This window comes from Diadema setosum, chromosome 12 (genome assembly GCF_964275005.1).
Source record: "Diadema setosum chromosome 12, eeDiaSeto1, whole genome shotgun sequence".
NCBI lineage: Eukaryota > Metazoa > Echinodermata > Echinoidea > Diadematoida > Diadematidae > Diadema > Diadema setosum.
The window spans coordinates 39286333-39313702 of record NC_092696.1 but is presented as its reverse complement, the minus strand read 5'-3'; the positions used below and the strand labels follow the sequence as shown (position 1 = coordinate 39313702).

At 38.4% G+C, this 27370-nt stretch overlaps 1 protein-coding gene across 1 annotated transcript in view; it reads left to right on the top strand.

The window, feature by feature from the left end:
- The window catches only part of LOC140236092 (uncharacterized), a 69761-nt gene that overhangs the window by 15715 nt on the left and 26676 nt on the right, over positions 1-27370 (top strand). Inside the window, exons 2-6 of the mRNA XM_072316063.1 lie at positions 4228-4395; positions 5372-5539; positions 20440-20607; positions 21605-21772; positions 25192-25359. Coding sequence (XP_072172164.1) covers positions 4228-4395; positions 5372-5539; positions 20440-20607; positions 21605-21772; positions 25192-25359 — 840 coding nt within the window. The remainder of the gene's footprint in view (positions 1-4227; positions 4396-5371; positions 5540-20439; positions 20608-21604; positions 21773-25191; positions 25360-27370) is intronic.

The following is a 27370-nucleotide window of genomic DNA, read 5'->3' as shown; positions in this document are numbered from 1 at the left end:
ATTGATAAAGGACTAGTGAGATGCGCTCGAATAAACTTGAAATTTGATGACGTCATTTTGAAAATTTACTTTTTTTACTTTATTAAGAAATTTGATATCTTTTAATCATTTTGTCAGTATTGCCACCCCATGAAATGACATGTACAACTCATCAGCTTTCAAAATATGTACAGAAAATGGGGGGTCACCGTCCATCCTGACGAGTAAAATCAGATTTAAAATTGGCAGTTTTTTGGCATAGTTGCACTGTATATCGCCATTGACGCGCGCGCGGAATTTCAACTTTGACAGGCCCGTATGACGTCATATTGAGTCGGATTGACTTGAAACTTGGTATAAATATTCCTTTACATTTCAGACATCGGATCAAAGTGAAAAAACTGGAAATTTCAATTGCATATGAGCTGTGCGTGCGTATATGCGCGCGCGCGTACGCGTCCGTCCAATTTTTTTAATTTTTCAAAAAATGTTCCAAATGGTCTGAAACGTGTGCAAAAAAAATTTGAGCTCGATTGGAGCATACAAATATTTCAACGCGCGCGTACGCGCACGTTTTAAGAGAAAATTGAATTTTGAGAACATGAGTAGAATGCGCATAATTTGAAATATATGTGACGTAAATTTCATTGAAAAATTCTATTCCATTAATGAGATATGATTGAGAATGTGTTTTCATATAATGACGTCATAGTGACGTCACGGTCAACTGATCACAATGATGCATTAGATTTGTTGTCTTTAGGACATGATGCATATATGGTATAATTTTGAAATTGATAGGCAGAGGACTTTCTGAGCTAACCTCTGCACAACTTTTGGGGAGAAATAAAGAAATAAAGAAGAAGAACTAGAGATTGTAATTTGTCGTCACTGACAAATTAAGGTGATCCGATCTTTTTTTTAATCAATGATTCAAGTCCTGATCGCAATAGGCTTGACCATGCAGGTTTCATCTGTGGTCAGAGACATTGGCCGTGTGATGTTTGGATTCTCATTTAGAAAAGGGAGTCATATCTGCTATCTTTGGTACCAAATCTGTATACGCTATAACGAAGATACAACAACAAGTACATATGACCTTTGACCCCACTTTGCACAACCTAGATGGCATCTGAGCAAAAAGTGGTTATTTTGTGAAATGATTCTTGTAACATGATCTTTGCGTGTGCAAAATATGGGAAAGATAAGACATGTATTCACCAAGATACAGGATGAAACATTTGTGACTTTTGACCCTAATTTACATACCCAAGATGTTGTCCGATCAAGTAGTTGTTATTTTATGAAATAATGTACGTGACATGAACTAAACATGTGCAAAATATGGGAGTGATAGGGGCTGTTTTTCTTGAGTTATTGCAAAGAAAGTTGCAGAAACATAGAAATATCTCAATACATCGAAGATAAGCTTTAATTTCAACCAAGTTTTTTAACATGATTCCGACATTGTATGAAGAAAGGAAGGCACACATTCGATAGCGCACAGTCTCAGCTACAACATATTAAAATTGAGGAGAAATTCACCGAAGGGTAAGTGAGCTAGTGCTCGATAAAGACAATCATGTCAATTTTCACATTAAAAAAAATTCCCTCCCATAGAGATACCACGTCATAACGAAGATAAAGAAAGAAGTACATATGACCTTTGACCCAACTTTGCATAGACAAGATGGCATCTGAGCAAGAAGTAGTTATTTTGTGAAATGATCCTTGTAACATGGTCTTTACGTGTGCAAAATATGGGAAAGATAGGACATGTATTCACCAAGATACAGGATGAAACATTTATGACCTTTGACCCTAATTTACATACCCAAGATGGCGTCTGATCAAGTACTTGTTATTTTATGAAATAATGTTCGTGACATGAACTAAACATGTGCAAAATATGGTGGTGATAGGGTATGTTTTTCTTGAGTTATTGCACATAAAGTTGCAAAAATAAAGAAATATTTCAATACATCGAAGATAAGTTTGATGTCAACCAAATTGTTTGACGTGATCCCGACATCGTATGAAAAAACGAAGGGCACACTTACGATAGCCCAAAGTCTCAGCTACAACATATCAAAATCTTGGAGAAATTCACCGAAGCATAAGTGAGCTAGTGCTCAATAAAGATAGTAATGTCAATTTTCATTTCCAGAAAAACCGCACTGCCATAGAGATTACACGTAAACTGGTCAAATTTGACAAGGTTACTTTCAATCCATTTTTACGAGGTGATACCGTCATCCAATCAAAATATTGTTGTTTTATGTTTCAAAGAACATTAAATAAGCTACAATATACTGAAATCTGGGTGAAAATTGACAAAGGATTAGTCAGATACGCTCGAATAAACTTGAAATTTGATGACGTCATTTTGAAAATTTTCTTTTTTTACTTTATTAAGAAATTTGATATCTTTTAATCACTTTGACAGCATTGCCAACCCATGAAATGACATGTACAACTCATCAGCTTTCAAAATGTGTAAAGAAAATGGGGGGTCACCGTCCAACCTGACGAGTAAAATCGGATTTAGAATTGGCGGTTTTTTGGCATAGTTGCACTGTATATCGCCATTGACGCGCGCGCGGAATTTCAACTTTGACGGGCCCGTAAGACGTCATGTAGAGCCGGATTGACTTGAAACTTGGTAGAAATATTCCTTGACATTTCAGGCATCCGATCAAAGTAAAAAACCGGGAAATTTCTATTGCATATGAGCTGTGCGTGCGTATATGTGCGCGCGCGTACGCGTCCGTCCGATTTTTTCAATTTTTCAAAATATGCTCCAAATGGTCTGAAACGTGTGCAAAAAAATTTTGAGCTCGATTTGAGCATACAAATATTTCAACGCGCGCGTACGCGCACTTCTTAAAAGTAAATATTTATTTTAAGAATATGAGTAGAATGCGCATAACTTGAAATATATGTGACGTAAATTTCATTGAAAAATTTCATTCCATTAATGAGATATGATTGAAAATGTGTTTTCATATAATGACGTCATAGTGACGTCACGGTCGACTGATCACAACGATACATTAGATTTGTCGTCTTTGGGACATGATGCATACATGGTATAAGTTTGAACTTGATAGGCATAGCACTTTCTGAGCTAACCTCTGCACAAATTTTGGGGAGAAATAAAGAAAAAAAAGAAAGAATCCGTACAGATACAGAAGGTGATCCGAGAGGATACTCGGATCACCTAATAAAGAATCAGTACAGATACAGAAGGTGATCCGAGAGGATACTCGGATCACCTAATAAATCAACCACTTGCATGTGTCCCATTGCAACATTATTACCCCTCTAAATGTCACATCAATTCTACAAAGCAATGGTGATGGTGGTAAGTCCTCATGAAGGTGGATTAGTCTATAATGTCATAGTTTCATACATCCCACGAAACACAAATAACCGCCTTTCTTATATAACTCCTTAGATGATACATGTACTACTCGTACAATATAATGTGGATGGTAGCGGTCTCTTCACTCGAATTTAAAGAAAAAGAAACTAAGTGAAGATTACGTATGTCAAATCAAATGGAAGACTTTATTGAGGCAATGTCATTTTACCTACCTCCTGATGTAATGGGTGTTTTCATCTCCGTTTTACATCACTACCCCCCCCCCCCCATCCACTTCTTACAGGCGTCACTCTTACAGGTATAGATGGTAGTGGTTTGTTTATTACAATTGAAGTAAAAACAAAAAATGATTGAAGATTTCAAATGTGTGAAATTCAATGGACCACTTTACTGAGGCGATGCCTTTTTATCTACTTCCTGAAGAGATGTTTTTTTCATCTGTGTTTCAAATCCCCCCCCCCCTTTCGCTCCACAGCTCAAATCCATAAGTCCACATTTCATGATCTACCTCTTGGTGCTGCCAAGGTTTGTGTAAAAAAAAAAGAGCACCTGTTACCCACCAAACATTAAGAATCTGAATTCATGGATTTTTACTTGTGTAGATTGTTGCTTTGTTCAAACTTACAGTTATGTGACCACAATGTTACATTATGTCTTCAGAATGAAAATTGTTACAAGCCTCCATGCCAATCGGTCGGGATCCTTATTCGATAATATGTACTCTTTGTTTATGTGTTGTTCGTATTTGTTTGTGTCGGAGGGAGGAAAAGGGATGAAAACATGGAGGTATTATATTCACACTGACAGGATAGTCTTCCCTTAGTATTTTATGTTATTTCTCACCCTCTTTCTGTACTGCACAGCTGGAATCAATCAAACACTCTGGAGGACTTGACATTTCTGCTGCTGCATCAGAGGCATATGCCAAGAGTATTTGCACCATGCCAAACCTTAAGACTCTGGAGCTAGAGAATGTCAACATAGCCGACGGTTTCTTTCTTGCCCTCAAGACATCAGCATCAGAAGCAAGGGTATCTTAATTTGCATTTGTTATATTCCAGTGTAATATTGTATAGTGGGCCATAGAGGAGAGATTCATGTTGACCGTTTTGATTAGAATCGAAAATGAATGGAATTACAAAGTTTTCTTTAATACAGAAGGATTGTTATCATTCGATCAGAACCGATTTTTTTTAAATAAAATGAAGGAATAAATGGATGGGGTTTCCCAAGTACACAAAACAATGATTCCAATATTAAGGTCTACGGAAAATTGAATAGGAGATGCTGGCATATCCCCATAATCCTATATACCTTTAGGTGTCACCCCCTAGATGATACATGTACTAATATTACAAATGGGGATTGTAATGGTTTCTTTAATAGGATAGAAAAAAAATAGTAAAATTAAATGGAAAACTTTATTGAGGCAATGTCATCGTATCTACTTACTGAAATGATGGGTGTTTTAATCTGTGTTTTACATCATCCCCCTCCTCTTCGCTTCATCATCAATACCTGTATGATATTGAGAAGATGCCATTTTCTGCCGGAAGAGATGTTTTTTTTTTTTTTTTATCTGTGTTTCAAATCACCCCCCCCCCTTTCGCTCCACAGCTCAAATCCACAAGTCCACATTTCATGATCTACCTCTTGGTGCCGCCAAGGTTTGTGTTTAAAAAAAGAGCACCTGTTACATGCCTAACATTAAGAATCTGAATTCATGGATTTTTTACTTGTGGTGTAGGTTGTTGCTTTGTTCAAACTTACAGTTATGTTACAACAATGTTACATATGTCTTCAGAATGAAAATTGTTACAAGCCTCCGTGCCAATCGGTTGGGATCCTTATTCGATAATATGTACTCTTTGTTTATGTGTTGTTCGTATTTGTTTGTGTCGGAGGGAGGAAAAGGGATGAAAACATGGAGGTATTATATTCACACTGACAGGATAGTCTTCCCTTAGTATTTTATGTTATTTCTCACCCTCTTTCTGTACTGCACAGCTGGAATCAATCAAACACTCTGGAGGACTTGACATTTCTGCTGCTGCATCAGAGGCATATGCCAAGAGTATTTGCACCATGCCAAACCTTAAGACTCTGGAGCTAGAGAATGTCAACATAGCCGACGGTTTCTTTCTTGCCCTCAAGACATCAGCATCAGAAGCAAGGGTATCTTAATTTGCATTTGTTATATTCCAGTGTAATATTGTATAGTGGGCCATAGAGGAGAGATTCATGTTGACCGTTTTGATTAGAATCGAAAATGAATGGAATTACAAAGTTTTCTTTAATACAGAAGGATTGTTTAGTGAGGGTAGATGATGTGTGTGTGTGAGTTGTATTGTTCGTGTTGCAAATGCAATTATACACAGATCCGCAGTCACACTTACTCACTAATTAAAGTTGTAGAGAAATCAGACTCAGGGTACGCAGGAAGTACATGGGGTATTGCAGCTTTTATTCGAAGAGGTATCAATCGACGAGTCGTGGTGCGAGTAACCCCTTTACAATATTCAGCAATTACTATTTATACACAATTTCAGCCGGGAGATGACTCACATCTCCGGTAGGCAGTGAAACAATGGGGTTAAAGAAAGTTACAGATCACTTGTCACTTTTGACAGGGGTCTACTGTGTTCGGATATTATCAATCGGCGGCCTTATCTTTACCCATTATACGGCGGCCGCCTCTGAAGTCGTGTGCTTGTCAAGCGGTGTCTGGGATCGGCCACGAGAGAGAAATATTATGCCGAGTGGCTTTCAATACTAGGAATTGTATCCGTCATCAATAACATTGAGGATAAACACACCAGCCAGCGGAGGCTCGCGAGTAATCATGCCAGAGTTTGTCTACATAATTACCTGATAAAGGAAACTTGTCGAGGGGAAACAAAACAGCGGAGAGGGTCACACCCACAGAGAGAGAGAGAATGCATGTGTGGAAAACGGAGATCAGAAGTCGGAGCGGAGAGAAGGAGATTGTGGAGGATAAAGAAGCAGAGAAAAGTTGAGCTGCTACAATTGTAATCATTCGATCAGAAACCGATTTTTTTTAATAAAATGAAGGAATAAATGGATGGGGTTTCCCAAGTACACAAAACAATGATTCCAATATTAAGGTCTACTGAAAATTGAATAGGAGATGCTGGCATATCCCCATAATCCTATAAACCTTTAGGTGTCACTCCCTAGATGATACATGTACTAATGTTACAAATGGGGATGGTAATGGTTTCTTTAATAGGATAGAAAAAAAAAATAGTAAAGTTAAATGGAAAACTTTATTGACGCAATGTCATCGTATCTCCTTACTGAAATGATGGGTGTTTTAATTTGTGTTTTACATCATCCCCCTCCTCTTCACTCCGTCATCAATACCTGTATGATATTGAGAAGATGCCATTTTCTGCCGGAAGAGATGGGTTTTTTTTTCATCTGTGTTTCAAATCACCCCCAGGCCCGTAGCCGGGGGGGGGGGGGGTGCGTCGGGTGCGTACGCACCCCCCCCCCCCCCAAAAAAAAAAAAAAATTCTGAAAGGTCCACTTTTTCATAATAACGGTTTTTAGCAATTCTCAAGATAACAATCCAAATAAATATAAAGACACATTATATGCTACGTAAATGTGGAAGACTACGTTTAACAATGTTAAAAATAATTGTACGAAACCCTTTTGTTGTATGAACCATCGGATCGTCCCCATGCACACAAACACAAATGTTATGTATCAATTTGTGCGAGCTATTATTATATTGGCACTGCATGCCATGGCCCTTGGCGCGTGTGACCGGTGTTTTTTTTTTTTTCCACTGGCCGCCCGAGTACGTGCGATTCGTGGATGACATTGAGGTTGACACTTGCATTTTTTCACAGGAACAGAGGTAAGTGGATGAAAATCTAATAGCCTCAAGTTTACATATATGATAAAAATTAAAGAAATTTCCTCGAAATTACTATAATCGAAAACCCGAGACATTTTATATCTACGTCTCACAAAGATATAGTACATGTATATATAAGTACATGTTGGCATGATAATGCCTGGGGATAGATTATTATGTCAACTATTTCCCATTATGAATGCATGCTCCAATCAAATTGTGAAAAGGTGGTCATGAATAAGCATTTCTTACGAACGATCAGGAGAGACAAAACAAAATGAAAGGACTGTCTTACTCCAGTTCTCTATTAGTTATACATTTTCTCATGTTGTGACAGTTCGATTGGTTCTCATTTTGAAGTGAGCCAAAACCTAAGAACATTCTCACTTATAATTTCCAAAGAGTATTATGCAGGCACGCAAACTCAATTTAGTTGTATTTCATTTAAATGTAATGGGTAAGAGGGTATGAGAGAGAATGCTGAGCTATGAAGTAAAATGGTAAAGTAAAAAGTTTGTCAGATAGTATTACAAAAGCCTGAATATTGCAAGAGCTCCGGAGTAAAAACAGTCAGGGAAAAACCCTATGTATGATAACATTGTGAGAGCGTTAGACTGCATTGTGACGCGTCGTTATTTAATTTACATTCTTTATTCATATTTTTCATAAAAAACACAGGTAATGAGCCGGATTGGGTTAAAATTCTCACTTATAGCTTTGTAGAAGTCTGAGTCAACAGTATCACGCAGTACTTCAAGACGTATTAGTACAAACGATTTCTTGAGCCTGCACCGTTTCAGGCTCTGTTCTGGATACGGCGGTAGAAACTCATTCTTTTTTGTTGTTTATTTTATCATTATTTACTATCTCTTTTCTAACTTACAGGTAGAGGATTTCTTTGCAGGCCAAATTCGGAAATGTAATGTTGATTATTACTTATACATTTTCTCATGTTGTGACAGTTCTATTGGTTCTCATTCTAAAGTGAGCCAAAACCTAAGAACATCTCACTTATAATTTCCAAAGAGTATTATGCAGGCACGCAAACTCATTTTAGTTGTATTTCATTTAAATGTAATGGGTAAGAGGGTATGAGAGAGAATGGAAAGTGCTGAGCTATGAAGTAAAATGGTAAAGTAAAAAGTTTGTCAGATAGTATTACAAAAGAAACTCATTCTTTTTTGTGTGTTGTTTGAAGGTTTGCATGGTGAAGTATGAGGAAGAAAGATTTGCGGTGACACCATGTGTATGTAGTCCTTAACCGGATCGTTGTTTGGCTGAAGAGCCTAGAAAGAGGAGGAACCAAGAGGGAAGCGACATATGGGGGTTGTGAGGAGGGCAAAAAGTGAAGAGTGGGAGACAGTAATGGGCTAGAGGTTGAAGTTGCACTAGTGGAGACGGTAGAGAAAGGAACACAGAGAGTGGTAAGGAAGAATAGTGTGAGAATCAAGTAGGTTGTTCGGACATCGTTAGAAGGGGAAAGATGAAATAGAAGGGAAGAGGAAGAGGAAGGAGTTGAATGTTGGAGAATCATGGAGATAGGGGAGAGCCGTAAAGATTCATGAAACCAAAAGAAGAAAAACGAAGTCGGCGAACAGTGTGGCTATGGAATGCGGAATCAATGGAGAAAGGACGAATAATCCCTCGAAGGAAGGGTAAGTAGAGGAGAGATGAGAATATGTTGAGAGAAGGGAGAGAGAGAGAGGGGGGCGAGGGAGGGGGGGGGGCAAAGAAAAGAAGTAAAAAAGAAGAAATTGAGATTCAAGACGTAAATTCTCAACATATTCTCATCTCTCCTCTACTTACCCTTCCTTCGAGGGATTATTCGTCCTTTCTCCATTGATTCCGCATTCCATAGCCACACTGTTCGCCGACTTCGTTTTTCTTCTTTTGGTTTCATGAATCTTTACGGCTCTCCCCTATCTCCATGATTCTCCAACATTCAACTCCTTCCTCTTCCCTTCTATTTCATCTTTCCCCTTCTAACGATGTCCGAACAACCTACTTGATTCTCACACTATTCTTCCTTACCACTCTCTGTGTTCCTTTCTCTACCGTCTCCACTAGTGCAACTTCAACCTCTAGCCCATTACTGTCTCCCACTCTTCACTTTTTGCCCTCCTCTCAACCCCCATATGTCGCTTCCCTCTTGGTTTCTCCTCTTTCTAGGCTCTTCAACCAAACAACGATCCGGTTAAGGACTACATACACATGGTGTCACCGCAAATCTTTCTTCCTCATTTTTTTTTTTTTGTTTGTTTATTTTATCATTATTTACTTATCTGTCTTCTAACTCAAAGGTAGTGGATCTCTGTGCAGCCCAAATTCGAAAATGCCTAGAGACAGCTAGTAACCAAATATGCTACTATAATTTAATAAATAAGAAATAACCATTCCAGTATGTATCTTAGTGTGCACAGTAAGACAGATCAAATCAAATAGGAAAACATCTGAGCACTAAGCCTGAGGTCTGAATTTGCACTCAACTTCTTCCAATGGCTAACGGATGTTTAATTTTTGAATTTCACTGACCTCCAAATTTCACAAAGAAAACCTTCTTAGCATGATGGTTAATATGACATTTGACTGATATTGGAGATGTTTGCGAATCGGATCTACTACCTTTGATATTATTAAATCTAGAATGATTATTTGAAAGTTCGGAAATGCTGGAAATATCCTACCACAAGGAGGCAAAAATAAATGGTTCACATTTACAATTCATTTTGTTTAAAAAATTTTCTTATTCATTTTCGTTTTTGACAAACTCGCATACCAACGGCTGATATACTGTATAGTAAAGTGAATGTCTCATCTTCGAAACAGCATCCAATGGGATGGAAAACTCCAACTGAAAGGTGGACACGGTGACCATACTCGCTAAAGAAAACGAGTAATAGGGGTCGTTTTTTCTCACGGATTAGATGGAAAGTGTGATGTACGAGCGTGTGTTATAATCAAAGGGTATCAAAAGGCCGAAATTTGGGAAAATGGTATAGTGTTCAATCATGATGAAGTACTTCTTTAGGGTGCAGGAAACATTTAAGGAATACTTGTGTAGCACCCGCGCCGAGGGGCGGCCGGGTGGGCTGTGATACTCAATCAACTTGACAAAAGAAGAAGGGAGGAGACACGTCTTAGTGGGTTGTATGGGCACAAGCAGCAATCAAAAAGTGATCATTTATTCATAATCATTCACTGTTATCCGTTTGATAACTCTTTCTCATACATTCTCATAGTTATCATATGGAGCATCAGCTCACAGTGAATATATAATGTATACTAAAACAATAATTCTCCATATCCAATATTTCATATACCATCCTGTGTATGTGTGATCTTCTATAATAAAACTAATCTATAAAACCAACACACATAACATTTACTGATAACTAATTAATAAAAATGAATTAACATTACTGTCCTTTTGCAATAACACTCTAATATATTCTACTCCAAATAAATGTAAAACATATCAATGCAATAATCTTTTAACCTGTCATTCCCAATAATAATCTAACAAACTATATATTATATTATATACAAACTTAATTATAATGGTGCAAATAATGCATAATGTGGCTTTAGTATCAATTCAACTCATCATCACTAATAAACAACCAAAAGAGTTAATCAACACTGCCACTTTGAACCAACAGAATGTTCACCATGATTTATCAAACAACTTCTCTTATAAGGTAATCATATTCTGTTAATAACTCTACTAATCTAGTCAATAATGTGCAATGCTACTAAACAACTATACCAATAATAACTTCACCCAATACATCTAATACTCAGCTCTGTGAGTAGAATGATATAAATTGTATATGGAAAGAATCTAGTACCTGTGTACTATTTAACATATTCAACCTCAATATTATTCCATCCCTTTCATCATGTTTATGTATAGTATTGAACACAAATTATCAAAATAGCTGCACTCAATCTAATTTCAATTACCATTTTCCAAGGGGAGTGCAATTTCTTTAAAAGTTAGGAACAAGTGGAAAAAGCAAGGAAAACTCTACTCCTCTTAGGCAAGTTCAAAGGCAAAGAGTTTGTTTGCCAACTCTGTGCCAGCAAGTTTACCTCATTCTTTGGTACAGTACTGAATAGTGTATGTTTCAGACCCTGTGTCCATAAACTTGTCTACTCTCATTTATAAAACCTTTAATACACCATATATACAGACATACATTCATTCTTCTTATTTAAACAAAGAATGCTCCTTTTAAATCATGCATTCAATAATTATGTTTGAGACAACTATAACATCCGAATTATATATCATATTACTAAACAATCTTAATGGGTCTAGTTTGTGAGACTAGCGCGTGGCTGGAGACAAGCTCTGCCAGAGTTTCTATCAGCCCCAGCTTATCCCTTTATTCTAGCTGAACAGCATCCATTATAAAGAACACCTAATTCACACCTTACATTAAGTATGCCTCCCCTGTAAGGAGCATGCTGCTACCTTTGTTTTGTCTTAGCAGATGTGTCTACACAGACCAAAGATGCTGAATGCAAGGGGTAGGGGTATCAAGGTACTAATTTCTGCCCTCACTCTAACCTGTTGCACACACACACTTTGCTGGCTTTGTTCTCATCTACTGGATATTGAATGGAAGGTGGTGCAGGGGGGGCAGGCAAACAGATTAATCTGCATCAGGCTTTGTTTCCCCTTCCTTTGCTATATAACTCCCCTGGCCTGTTCCCACAGTATACACCAAACACGTTCACATCTTTGTCTCATAGCTATTCCCAACCTATGTTAACTCTATTGCTGTACTAACTCCAACAACTACATATATTGGTCTCCAAACTAACAGGAACATGGATGAATATTTATATACATGGTTATGTACAGAATATATAAATATATAGGTGAATCCGATATGAAACATATCACTAGAATGCACATATTATAGTCATGTGTATTCTTCTGCAAATCTTGATACCAACAAGTCTTCCTTTTTTGATATACCTTGTTTGAGATATTTTCCTCATTTAATACTTTAAACTTTAAGAGTCACTTATGACACAGATGGATTGAGTGAGCAGAGGCATACTCAGAACAAGTTACCATGTATTAACACACCCAAAATCTCTCTAACATAAGTTCTCTAACTTGTTTATATCGCCCGTCATTCAAGCTGTAATTCATTATTACAAATTGACACAATCACACTTATAACTCACATCTTTCACCATTGACTATATATCATACATACAAGTAGAAATATAATTGAGTATATGAATATAAGAACGACCCAAGTCCAATTTTTGGCCAAATTTAGTTTGACATGGGAAATTGTAGCTTATGCATGGACTCATCTTGTGTGTAAATGATAAATCCTAATTACCCCCGGAAGTGCCTGAAATGAATGAGTTAAATCTTATATTAATGTAAGAATGAAGGACTTGGGTCATTCTTACATTCATATAATAGCGCCCTCTCTCATCCTTCTCCCATCTCTATAGCAGAATATCATGTATATGAATCAAAGAACGACCCAAGTCCATATGAATCAAAGAATGACCCAAGTCCACCACACAAAATGGCCTCTCCACAATTAATGTAAATGTTAATTGTCATTATAATATATGTTCTAATTTGTATATACAATGTTGCCTTCCCATCACAGTTAAATAGAATATTATTGGACAAATGAAAAAGATATGAAGTTTTTTTTAGTTTACTCGAAATGATCTTCCGTGGACTTGGGTCGTTCTTATATTCATATACTCAATTGAATATAGTGTATCAAGAAGTTTCTTACCTTGACAAAAGAAGAAGGGAGGAGACACGTCTAGTGGGTTGTATGGGCACAAGCAGCAATCAAAAAGTGATGGGTTTTAGCTGATGCTGCTTTGGCCACATGCTACCCTCTCCTTTGTTCTCGACTCTTCCACTCTTGTGTAGGGGTGAGAGAAGATCTCTCACAGAGGGATTATTGCTTCACATAGCACATAGCTTATATAACAAAAAAAAATGGGGGGGGGGATGGCATATTTTCCTGTGGGTTCTACATCTCTCCCCTCCTAAAAATAATGTCTTCCACGACATTAAAACAAATGTGGCATGGATATACCTCTTCTATTAAACTTTGTGAATTTTGAACACTTCAATTCCCTTTTACAGACAATAACATCAGTCACTTTGAATTGAGCATACCCTTTTTCGAGTGTTTCTATAGAAATATATCATTTTCATAATCACAATTGTTGAGGATCCGTCCTCCACGCTTTCTGCATAATCCCATTCCTGGGACTGTTACGACCTTAAAGGACAAGTTCACCTTCATAAACATAAGGATTGAGAGAATGCAACAATGTTAGTAGAACATATCAGTGAAAGTTTGAGGAAAATTGGACAATCGATGCAAAAGTTATGAATTTTTAAATTTTTTGTGTTGGAACCGCTGGATGAGGAGACTACTACAGCTTGTGAGTCATATGCGTACAACAGTATAAAGAAAATATAAAGAAAATTCAACATATTTTCACTTTTTTCACATAATAAAAGAGCACTTGACTTGGCTCTTTCTAAAGGCAGGAGGAATAATATTACCCATAACATTTGTCGGTAACGAGTCGGGGGAATGTGAACTTTTTTCATAAGATGAAATTTTGTGAAATTCTCTTTATATTTTCCTTATATTGTTGTACGCATGTGACATCTAAATTATTCACACACTGCAGTAGTCTTCTCATCCAGCGGTTACTGCACAAAAACTTCAAAAATTCATAACTTTTGAACGGATTGTCCGATTTTCCTCAAACTTTCAATGATGTGTTCTACTAATATTGCTACATTCTCTCAATCCTTATGTTTATGAAGGTGAACTTGTTCTTTAACAGGGTGTGCACATATCCTGTTTTATCATATAGGTCTTCCAATCTACCTTAGATTGATCGATTACAAAATGATACATAATATGCCATCAGTGGTATTTTCTCAACAAAACACTCTCAACAAACAGGGGTTCAGGAACTAACAATGGGATGTAATTTCCAGTATGTCATCTTAGACTGCTTATCTCACCTAGAGATTAACTTCACCTTCCTGAACCATTATCTCTCTTCAAACCCTGCGCATAGGTTTGCTTTTATCTCTCTATACATCTATCCCTATTTATTTTGTTTTTCTTCATCTTTAACACTGAGTATAAGTCTAAGGCGAATCGCAAGTGTCAGTGTGAGTTAGTAATTATTGTTTCACTCATCCTTGTTGAAACTGTCTTTTCACTTGTTGTGGAGGATCTTGTTTGCCATCTCGATGTAGCTCGCTGCACTTCAACCCAGGTTGACAGTAGATTTCTGGAAATGCCCTGGTGCGATGAACAGATGATATGTAGACTCGCAGACATCTCGTGTGTGCAGCGGAACATCATGGGGACATCATGTCGGGATCTGGCCTGGAGGGTAGTGGTAATGGTGATACGAATTATTTGGCCCACTGGAACTCATTCCCATCAGATGATATAGTTGGGCAGGAGGAGGAAAGAGGGGGAAAGGTTGTTGGTTAAAGTTAGAGTACTGGTTACGAAGGAGGTATTGAGGAGGAATGGAGGGTTGGATGAAAGGCTGGCTGGCGTTCACATCAGTGTAGAAGTTGGGGAAAAGTTGGTGGTTGTAGGTTGTAAGCTGGGGTCCATAGACTACTAATCTTGTCTGTGGCCAGACATAGTGTTCATATGACCAATAGTCGAAGGCTGTCCCAGTTGTTTATATGTGAAAGTGGTTGGAGGTCTCCTGGTGCGGCTAGACGTCCTTCTCTCTTGGGTCTGCGGTGGGGTTTGTGGTGTTGCTGGATTTTCATCTGTTTCTTCCCTTTCAGGTGGTTGGTGGGTCTCCTCAATGTCCTGAGTTCTCTCAACTGGGCCTTCATTAGCTCTGTGTTCTAGGACATTTTCAGCATTTTGGTCACCATCCATCTGGTTTCCCTCAGTCGCTTCCTGTGATTGGTAGGGTTTCTCCTGGTTTACATCTGAGTCGTGCTCCTGAACTCTCCGCCTGTTCGCCAAGTAGTAACCCGATTCTGAGTCGTCCGAGTCTGAGATCTCATTGGGAGGCGGTGACTTTGGCGGCGGTCTTCTCTTCGGAGGCCGGCTTGCTGAGGAACGAGTTTCAGGTCTTAGGGGTATGTGTTCCGGCATAGCTGGGGACTCTTTTTCAAGGAAGTCACAGGGAAGAAGGTGATTCCTGTGTAGGACTCGAGTTCGCCCTTTACCACTCTCTGGCGCAATCTCGTATACTGGCATTTCCTCCTTCTGAGCAGCAACCCTGTACACCGTGTTCTCCCAGTATCCGCGGAGCTTTCCAGGACCACTTGTAGGAGCCAAATTCTTGACCAATACTCTGTCACCTGGAGAGAGGATTGGACTGCAGACGTTCTTGTCATAGAGCTGTTTATTGTGTCTAGCTGGTGTTGTCATTCGTTGGGAAGCCATCTTGTATGCCTCCTCCATTTGATCTTTCCACTTCTCTACGTAGCCGTCATAGTCCTTTGGGGTGCCTGAGTCCTCGGCAGTTTTCAGACCAAATGCCAAATCGACTGGAAGACTGGAAGACTGGAAAGATTGATGTGCATTTGCAGGTGTTCAATGCGTCCGATGTCATCGTCATTCCTTCCAAATGCGTCCCTTTCTTGTCTTAAAACCCTTTTCACCTTTTCTTGTTGCTCTAGGGTAAGATTAGAGAGGTCCACATCAGGGATGAAATCATCATGGGCGGGGGTATCGGGTGTAACCGTGGTGACCTTTACCTCTGGCAACTCATGGGGAGTCATGACATGACCTGGTATGATGGCAGCCGCTTGTTGCACCCGTCCCACAATCGTTGGGCCATGGACTGTGATGTCATGCTTTGTTGTATTTGTGACCAATATCTCCACCTTGCCGCTTGATCCGGGTTTGAGGCAGACCAATCCTTCACCTAGACACAGTCCATCGGGGAGTTCACAGTAGTCGGGCTGCCGAGGGGCGGCCGGGTGGGCTGTGATACTCAATCAACTTGACAAAATAAGAAGGGAGGAGACACGTCTTAGTGGGTTGTATGGGCACAAGCAGCAATCAAAAAGTGATCATTTATTCATAATCATTCACTGTTATCCGTTTGATAACTCTTTCTCATACATTCTCATAGTTATCATATGGAGCTTCAGCTCACAGTGAATATATAATGTATACTAAAACAATAATTCTCCATATCCAATATTTCATATACCATCCTGTGTATGTGTGATCTTCTATAATAAAACTAATCTATAAAACCAACACACATAACATTTACTGATAACTAATTAATAAAAATGAATTAACATTACTGTCCTTTTGCAATAACACTCTAATATATTCTACTCCAAATAAATGTAAAACATATCAATGCAATAATCTTTTAACCTGTCATTCCCAATAATAATCTAACAAACTATATGTTATATTATATACAAACTTAATTATAATGGTGCAAATAATGCATAATGTGGCTTTAGTATCAATTCAACTCATCATCACTAATAAACAACCAAAAGAGTTAATCAACACTGCCACTTTGAACCAACAGAATGTTCACCATGATTTATCAAACAACTTCTCTTATAAGGTAATCATATTCTGTTAATAACTCTACTAATCTAGTCAATAATGTGCAATGCTACTAAACAACTATACCAATAATAACTTCACCCAATACATCTAATACTCAGCTCTGTGAGTAGAATGATATAAATTGTATATGGAAAGAATCTAGTACCTGTGTACTATTTAACATATTCAACCTCAATATTATTCCTATTATATAATGCCCCTTCTTTTAAATCATGTATTCACTATGTTTGAGACAACTGTAACATCCGAATTATATATCATATTACTAAACAATCTTAACGGGTCTAGTTTGTGAGACTAGCGCGTGGCTGGAGACAAGCTCTGCCAGAGTTTCTATCAGCCCCAGCTTATCCCTTTATTCTAGCTGAACAGCATCCACTATAAAGAACACCTAATTCACACCTTACATTAACCCTATTAAGCCCAGGCTATTTTGACCCCTCGCAGGCCCAAGGGGGGGGGGGGGCACATTGTGCCCCCTATATAACTTTTTTATTGTTTGATGTATCATCGTCATATTTGGCACGTGGGTAGAGTAACTCATACTCTACATGACCGCAAATTTGAATTTTCACAAGGTCACCAATGGAGGGCGTTATTTACAAAAATATAAAGAAATACATAGGAAATATGCTAAAATCGTGATTTTTCGGTATGATTTCTTTATCCCCATTATGTGTCGTATTATAGACCAATCATTTTCATATTTGCCACAAATGATAAGCAAGTGGAATTTTATTATTTGTTATGTTTGAAATTTCTCAAGGTCACCACATGGGGGCGCTATTCATATCGACATAGTGATACATTGTGAGACCTGAGATGAAATGTTTGGGATGGGTACATGTATAGTTATGACATTTCATATTTGCATAATAGTGGAATTTTGAGATTGCAAATCGATAATACGATAAACAAATGATATTAGAGGCATAACTTGGGTGAAGGAATCAAAATAACTCAAAATGTAAGGGCAGTCTGTAGAAAATATTATTGTTTTCAATAATCTCTATTATATCTATTGTTTTATGCCTTTGCCACATAAAAACAAAGGGAATAATAAGAAAAACTTTCCAGGACCATAATTACTTCAAATTTTGCTTCTTCAACAAATTTCAGCCAAGAAACACCCATTTCATACACTGTAATGCTGTGAAATGAAATGGGAACAGAAAAAAAAAGATGCAAAATCTGACTGACATGGTTGTCAGTTTATGGTTGCCATGGCAACCAGCGACATCAAATATAGCTAAATTATATATCAAAATGTTTGCAATAAGATTTTAGGAAAAGTCACCAAATTTGGTTGAAATCGGATTAAGGACGAAGGAGTAGCAAACGAAAATCTGGTAGGGGGCACAATGTCCCCCCCCCCCCCTTGGGCTTTATAGGGTTAAGTGTGCCTCCCCTGTAAGGAGCATGCTGCTACCTTTGTTTTGTCTTAGCAGATGTGTCTACACAGACCAAAGATGCTGAATGCAAGGGGTAGGGGTATCAAGGTACTAATTTCTGCCCTCACTCTACCCTGTTGCACACACACACTTTGCTGGCTTTGTTCTCATCTACTGGATCTTGAATGGAAGGTGGTGAAGGGGGAGCAGGCAAACAGATTAATCTGCATCAGGCTTTGTTTCCACTTCCTTTGCTATATAACTCCCCTGGCCTGTTCCCACAGTATACACCAAACACGTTCACATCTTTGTCTCATAGCTATTCCCAACCTATGTTAACTCTATTGCTGTACTAACTCCAACAACTACATATATTGGTCTCCAAACTAACAGGAACATCATGGATGAATATTCATATACATGGTTATGTACAGAATATATAAATATATAGGTGAATCCGATATGAAACATATCACTAGAATGCACATATTATAGTCATGTGTATTCTTCTGCAAATCTTGATACCAACAAGTCTTCCTTTTTTGATATACCTTGTTTGAGATATTTTCCTCATTTAATACTTTAAACTTTTAAGAGTCACTTATGACACAGATGGACTGAGTGAGCAGAGACATACTCAGAACAAGTTACCATGTATTAACACACCCAAAATCTCTCTAACATAAGTTCTCTAACTTGTTTATATCGCCCGTCATTCAAGCTGTAATTCATTATTACAAATTGACACAATCACACTTATAACTCACATCTTTCACCATTGACTATATATCATACAAAGTCATACAAGTAGAAATATAATTGAATATAATGTATCAAGAAGTTTCTTACCTTGACAAAAGAAGAAGGGAGGAGACACGTCTTAGTGGGTTGTATGGGCACAAGCAGTAATCAAAAAGTGATGGGTTATTCGATGCTGCTTAGGCCACTTGCTACCCTCTCCTTTGTTCTCGACTCTTCCACTCTTGTGTAGGGGTGAGAGAAGATCTCTCACAGAGGGGTTATTGTTTCACATAGCACATAGCTTATAAATATAACAAAAAAATGGGGGGATGGCATATTTTCCTGTGGGTTCTACACTTGTTTTTAAGGCCCGAAAAAATCATATGATCATTACTCGTTTAGGGGCCATTTTGAAAGTCCATGTATGAGCATGGTGTCCACCTTTTAATTGTCGCTACCCCTCCCGGGACAGTATCAAAGGACCGTTTTGTTAATTGACGCAATCCCCCTTCCTTTAAAAATCCTGGCTTCAGGCCTGCTAACGCGGGTATACAATAGAAAAAAAAAAATAAAAGTTAAAACAACACCAGGAAAATCACTATTCTCAATTTTGCGGCGCGTTACGCGCGCAGAGTCTCGAACACAATGAAACTTTGCAACTTCCTGGCAAAATGAGTTTTTACTATTTCCTAGATGAAATACCGTAACGCGATTGCATGCAACAGACAAAAATACAAATTTCCTCGAGACTTTAAAACGTCATAAAACAGTCAAAATTCACAATTTGCGGCGCGCTTCGCGCGCAAATTCTTATACAACGTTTGTAGTTCGGTCGTCCAAAGAATATGCGCACAAATTCTTATACAACTTTTGTAGTTCGGTCGTCCAAAGAATATATATTTATATATATATATATATAATTGTGTGTGTGTGTGTGTGTGTGTCATCATTGGTATTGGTACCGAAGGTCCGTTTTTTTAGTGACCGCACCCCCCCCCCCCTTGAAAAATCCTGGCTACGGGCCTGCCCCCCCCCCCCCTTCGCTCCACAGCTCAAATCCATAAGTCCACATTTCATGATCTACCTCTTGGTGCCGCCAAGGTTTGTGTTTAAAAAAAAGAGCACCTGTTACATGCCTAACATTAAGAATCTGTATTCATGGATTTTTTACTTGTGGTGTAGGTTGTTGCTTTGTTCAAACTTACAGTTATGTTACCACAATGTTACATTATGTCTTCAGACTGAAAATTGTTACAAGCCTCCATGCCAATCGGTCGGGATCCTTATTCGGTAATATGTACTCTTTGTTTATGTGTTGTTCGTATTTGTGTGTGTCGGAGAGAGGAAAAGGGATGAAAACATGGAGGTATTATATTCACACTGACAGGATAGTCTTCCCTTAGTATTTTATGTTATTTCTCACCCTCTTTCTGTACTGCACAGCTGGAATTAATCAAACACTCTGGAGGACCTGACATTTCTACTGCTGCATCAGAGGCATATGCCAAGAGTATTTGCACCATGCCAAACCTTAAGACTCTGGAGCTAGAGGAAGTCAACATAGCCGACGGTTTCTTTCTTGCTCTCAAGACATCAGCATCAGAAGCAAGGGTATCTTAATTTGCATTTGTTATATTCCAGTGTAATATCGTACAGTGGGCCATAGAGGAGAGATTCGTGTTGACCGTTTTGATTGGAATCGAAAATGAATGGAATTACAAAGTTTTCTTTAATACAGAAGAATTGTAATCATTCGATCAGAAAAAGATTTTTTTTTTTAATAAAATGAAGGAATAAATGGATGGGGTTTCCCAAGTACACAAAACAATGATTCCAATATAAAGGTCTACTGAAAAATGAATAGGAGATGCTGGCATATCCCCATAATCCTATATACCTTTAGGTATCACTCCCTAGATGATACATGTACTAATATTACAAATGGGGATGGTAATGGTTTCTTTAATAGGATAGAAAAAAGTAGTAAAGATTGTATGTGTAAAATTAAATGGAAAACTTTATTGACGCAATGTCATCGTATCTACTTACTGAAATGATGGGTGTTTTAATCAGTGTTTTACATCATCCCCCTCCTCTTCACTTCATCATCAATACCTGTATGATATTGAGAAGATGCCATTTTCTGCCGGAAGAGATGTTTTTTTTTTTTTTTCATCTGTGTTTCAAATCACCCCCCCCCCCTTCGCATAACAGCTCAAATCCATAAGTCCACATTTCATGATCTACCTCTTGGTGCCGCCAAGGTTTGTGTTTAAAAAAAAGAGCACCTGTTACAAGGCCTAACATTAAGAATCTGAATTCATGGATTTTTTTACTTGTGGTGTAGGTTGTTGCTTTGTTCAAACTTACAGTTATGTTACCACAATGTTACATTATGTCTTCAGAATGAAAATTGTTACAAGCCTCCATGCCAATCGGTCGGGATCCTTATTCGGTAATATGTACTCTTTGTTTATGTGTTGTTCGTATTTGTTTGTGTCGGAGGGAGGAAAAGGGATGAAAACATGGAGGTATTATATTCACACTGACAGGATAGTCTTCCCTTAGTATTTTATGTTATTTCTCACCCTCTTTCTGTACTGCACAGCTGGAATTAATCAAACACTCTGGAGGACCTGACATTTCTGCTGCTGCATCAGAGGCATATGCCAAGAGTATTTGCACCATGCCAAATCTTAAGACTCTGGAGCTAGGGGAAGTCAACATTGCCGACGGTTTCTTTTTGGCCCTCAAGACATCAGCATCTGAAGCAAGGGTATCTTAATTTGCATTTGTTATATTCCAGTGTAATATCGTATAGTGGGCCATAGAGGAGAGATTCATGTTGACCGTTTTGATTGGAATCGAAAATGAATGGAATTACAAAGTTTTCTTTAATACAGAAGGATTGTAATCATTCGATCAGAAACCGATTTTTTTTAATAAAATGAAGGAATAAATGGATGGGGTTTCCCAAGTACACAAAACAATGATTAAATTATTAAGGTCTACTGAAAATTGAATAGGAGATGCTGGCATATCCCCATAATCCTATACACTGGCGTAGCCAGGGGGGGGGGCGATGGGGGCGGTCCCCCCCCCCCCCAAGATTTGGACCGGGGATTTGGGGGGCGGAAAAAAAAATGCGTGTATACTGTATGCATGCACATGAAGCGGGTCTCCTTTGCAACCTTTCATCAAATAAGATATTTTTTTTTAATATTTCACTCAAAGTGTGCACCAGATCGTTGAATTTCAATTCAAAATATGCAAAATCTCTCGTGCTTGGGAGGGGAATACCCCCTCCCAAACCCTCCCCCTCTGTGCCTCTTTCCCTATAGCTAAGTATACTTTTTAGATTTCCAAAAAATTCTGAATAATTCTGAGTGCGCAAGACTTATATTCCGGAAACTGAAGGTTCCCTCATGTATAAGGGGAATTTCCCCTTTTAATCGACCCTTTCCTCCCTCAGCCCCCCCTCCCCCCCCCCCCATCAGTTTTGTTTGTTTTTTTTTTGATTTCCCAAAATGTTGCTTCCATCAAATATGCTTATACGAGATATCTCAATTTCAACCTTAAAAAGATAAAAGCTCCATTGGAAGGGAAGGGTGGAGATAACAATCGCCCACGCCTTCTCCCTGCTCGCCCCCCCCCCCCCGCCATGCAAATAAGTAGACTGTGGCTATACCCAGATCGCTTTATTTCAATTCTAAAAACGCAAAAGCTCCGCGAGCGGGAGGGGGATTCCCCCTCCCGCTCGCGGAGCTTTTGCGTTCTTCCCCTAAGTTCTACCTCACTTGACTTTATACATACGCACAGATGGTGCACATTCGGACTAAGAGCTAAATTCCGTAATTTTAACACTTCGATGAAAAAGTATTGCAGCAAAAATTTGCACCAGATCGCTGAATTTCAGGTCTGAAAACGCAAAATCACCTTCGTGTGGGAGGGGATATGCCCCTATCTACACCCTCGTCTGCATGCTTTTTCTGTCTGATTGCTGAACAGACAGCGTTCGTGACATTCAGTGTAAGAATTAATACAAGAAGACTAGTGTATCTAAATTATACCATTTTATAGGCAAATTGTTCAATAATAATCTATCGTCGTGTACACTAAAATATACTGCAACCTTAAACAAGTGGGACTGTTTCAACTCGTTAAAACACGCAAGAACATGCATCAAATTGCACCATTTGCAACATCAAAATGCAAAAAGTTCTCACCGTGGGAGGGGGACCCTCCGCCTCCAACACCCTCCCCTACCCCCTCGCTCGCTCCACTCGCTCGGGTTAAGTCGCGTTCATGATATTCAGTGAAAAGAATTAATACAAGAAGTGTATCTAAATTATACCATTTTATAGGCAAATTGTTCAATAATAATCTACACTAAAATATACTGCTACCTTAAACAAGTGGGACTGTTTCACGTCGATAAAACGCGCAAAAACCTGCTTCAAATTGCACCATTTGCAAAATCAAACTGCAAAAAGTTCTTACCGTGGGAGGGGGGACACCCCCCTCCCACGCCCTCCCCTCCCCCTCGCTCGCTCCGCTCGCTCGGGTTCAGTCGCGTTCATGATATTCAGTGAAAAGAATTAATACAAGAAGTGTATTTAAACTATACCATTTTATAGGCAAATTGTTCAATAATAATCTACCCTAAAATATACTGCTACCTTAAACAAGTCGGACTGTTTAACGTCGATAAAACGTGCAAAAACATGGCATCAAATTGCACCATTTGCAACATCAAAATGCAAAAAGTTCTTACTGTGGGAGGGGGACACCCCCCCCCCCCCCTCCCACGCCCTCCCCTACCCCCATGCTCGCTCCGCTCGCTCGGGTTCAGTCGCGTTCGTAACATTCAGTAAAAAGAATTAATACAAGAAGCGTATCTAAATTATACCATTTTATATGCAAATTGTTCAATAATAATCTACATCAAAATAAACTGCTACCATAAACAAGTAGGACTGTTTCACGTCGATAAAACGCGCAAAGACATGCATCAAATTCAAAAACATGCATCAAATTGCACCATTTGCAATATCAAACTGCAAAAAGTTCATACTGTGGGAGGGGGGACACCCCCCTCCCACACCCTCCCCTACCCCCTCGCTCGCTCCGCTCTCTCGGGTTCAGTCGCGTTCATGATATTCAGTGAAAAGAAATAATACAAGAAGTGTATCTAAATTATACCATTTTATAGGCAAATTGTTCAATGATAATCTACATCAAAATAAAGTGCTACCATAAACAAGTGGGACTGTTTCACGTCGATAAAACGCGCAAAAACATGCATGAAATTGCACCATTTACAACATCCAAATGCAAAAAGTTCTTACCGTGGGAGGGGGGACACCCCCCTCCCCCCCCCCTCGCTCGCTCCGCTCGCTCGGGCTCGGTCGGTTCGCTCCCTCGCAGACTAACCGCCCCCCCCCCCAAGATGAAATCCTGGCTACGCCGTTGATCCTATATACCTTTAGGTGTCACTCCCTAGATGATACATGTACTAATATTACTAATGGGGATGGTGATGGTTTCTTTAATAGGATAGAAAAAAATAGTAAAGATTGTATGTGTAAAATTAAATGGAAAACTTTATTGACGCAATGTCATCGTATGTACTTACTGAAATGATGGGTGTTTTAATCTGTGTTTTACATCACCCCCCTCCTCTTCACTTCATCATCAATACCTGTATGATATTGAGAAGATGCCATTTTCTGCCGGAAGAGATGGGGTTTTTTTTTCATCTGTGTTTCAAATCACCCCCCCCCCCTTCGCTCCACAGCTCAAATCCATAAGTCCACATTTCATGATCTACCTCTTGGTGCCGCCAAGGTTTGTGTTTAAAAAAAAAGAGCACCTGTTACATGCCTAACATTAAGAATCTGAATTCATGGATTTTTTTACTTGTGGTGTAGGTTGTTGCTTTGTTCGAACTTACAGTTATGTTACCACAATGTTACATTATGTCTTCAGAATGAAAATTGTTACAAGCCTCCATGCCAATCGGTCGGGATCCTTATTCGGTAATATGTACTCTTTGTTTATGTGTTGTTCGTATTTGTGTGTGTCGGAGGGGGGAGAAGGGATGAAAACATGGAGGTACTATATTCATTCACACTGACAGGATAGTCTTTCCTTAGTATTTTATGTTATTTCTCACCCTCTTTCTGTACTGCACAGCTGAAATCAATCAAACACTCTGGAAGACTTGACATTTCTGCTGCTGCATCAGAAGCATATGCCAAGAGTATTTGCACCATGCCAAACCTTAAGACTCTGGAGCTAGAGGAAGTCAACATAGCCGACGGTTTCTTTCTTGCCCTCAAGACATCAGCATCAGACGCAAGGGTATCTTAATTTGCATTTGTTATATTCCAGTGTAATATCGTATAGTGGGCCATAGAGGAGAGATTCACGTTGACCGTTTTGATTAGAATCGAAAGAGAATGGAATTACAATTTTTTCTTTAGTACAGAAGGATTGTAATCATTCGATCAGGGACCGATTTTTTTTTTCTTTTTTATAAAATGAAGGAATGAATGGGTGGGGTTTCCCAAGTACACAAAACAATGATTCCAATATTAAGGTCTACTGAAAATTGAAAAGGAGAAGCTGGCATAACCCATAATCCTATATAACTTTAGATGTCACTCCTTAGAAGATACGTGTACTAACATTACAAATGTGGATGGTAGTGGTTTCTTTAGTAGGATAGAAAAAAATAGTAAAGATTGTATGTGTAAAATTAAATGGAAAACTTTATTGAGGCAATGTCATCGTATCTACTTACTGAAGTGATGGGTGTTTTAATCTGTGTTTTACATCATCCCCCTCCTCTTCACTCCACAGTGACAATCCATAAGTCCTCTTTTCATGATCTTTACCTTTCGGTGCCGGCAAGGGTTGTGTTAATAAATATAAATATGTACATTATATATATATATGTGTGTGTGTGTGTGTGTGTGTGTGTTTTACTATACATATACATGTACATATATTTATACGTGGTATGTATATGTATGCAAATATAATAGGGATATCTCAGCTTCTATGAGCATATGAAATCGTAATCATCATCAAAACCTGTATGATATTACCTTTAATTCTACAACAGCTGGAATCAATCAGACACTGTGGAGGACCTTCCATCTCTGCTGCTGCATTACAGGCCTACGCTCAGAGTATCTCCACCATGCCAAACCTTCGGGCTCTCAAGCTGAAGAATGTCATCATAGCAGACAATATCTCTGTCTCCCTATCAGCATCAACATTTAGACTATGGGTATATCATTTGTGTGTGTGTGTGTGTGTGTGTGTGTGTGTGTGTGTGTGTGTGTATTTGCTTGGTATTAGTTACTTTAACAAGAAAAAAGAATGATAAAGCCGCTAACCATTAACTGCCCTAAGAAATAAAAATGAAACTGTTATCAACATTGAATAAAACAGTAATAATATAGAATTTTCATGTTTTCACGTCAAGTTCATATTGGTGACGATCACATAACTCGTGATCACTGGCTTTCACTATTGAATTATTCCCTGTGGATAATGTCCTCTTTGAAATTATCAACAATTTATGTATAAAGAGCGGTATTCTATGGGTCGGCACACAAGCTGAATAATATCGCATATTTTTTTTTTTTTTTTTGGGGGGGGGGAGGTGGGGGAGAGGGTTGGGGCAGATTTGTATTTGGTATAGAGGTTAGGCCATGTTTCTACTTTCATACGCAGACATGTATTTATTTATTTTTTTTAAGAATACATCTCTCCATGCTATAAAGTATATTCGTCAAAATTGGATTGATACGTGTTTCTTTTTTCCTTTTATGATGTCCAAAATATCAGGGCTATGTAATGACGCACCATAACAAGGAATATATAGAGAAATGGGTAGATATTTATGTAGCCATGTAAAAGGGTGTGACATGAATGATTTCAAAGAAAGTCTCTGGGTGGCAAGATTGTAGAAGCTTTCAAAATTTATCAGCTTTGTCTTCCTAAGCTTTTTGTCACAACAAATACATGGAGTGATAAAGAAATAAACATTACAAACATAAATCGGGATGGGGGCATTTAATGGAAATATATGTTGTGAATTTATATGCACTGTAGGACTAATTACATAATGCATACGAACAAAACGTGACATGTAAACCCCCTTTTTTCACTCATAACACTGAAAATGATAGTTTTCTTGTCAATAATGTAACATATAAAAACCAGCTGCCCTTACAGATCTGTGAGTTCACGTTTGTTGCTACACAACCATAGAATGAAAGATGGAGAGTATTTGATTTTTTATCGTTTTTATGATTTTCATTTTCATTATGAATTTCATTTTAATAGGGTATTGTAGGAC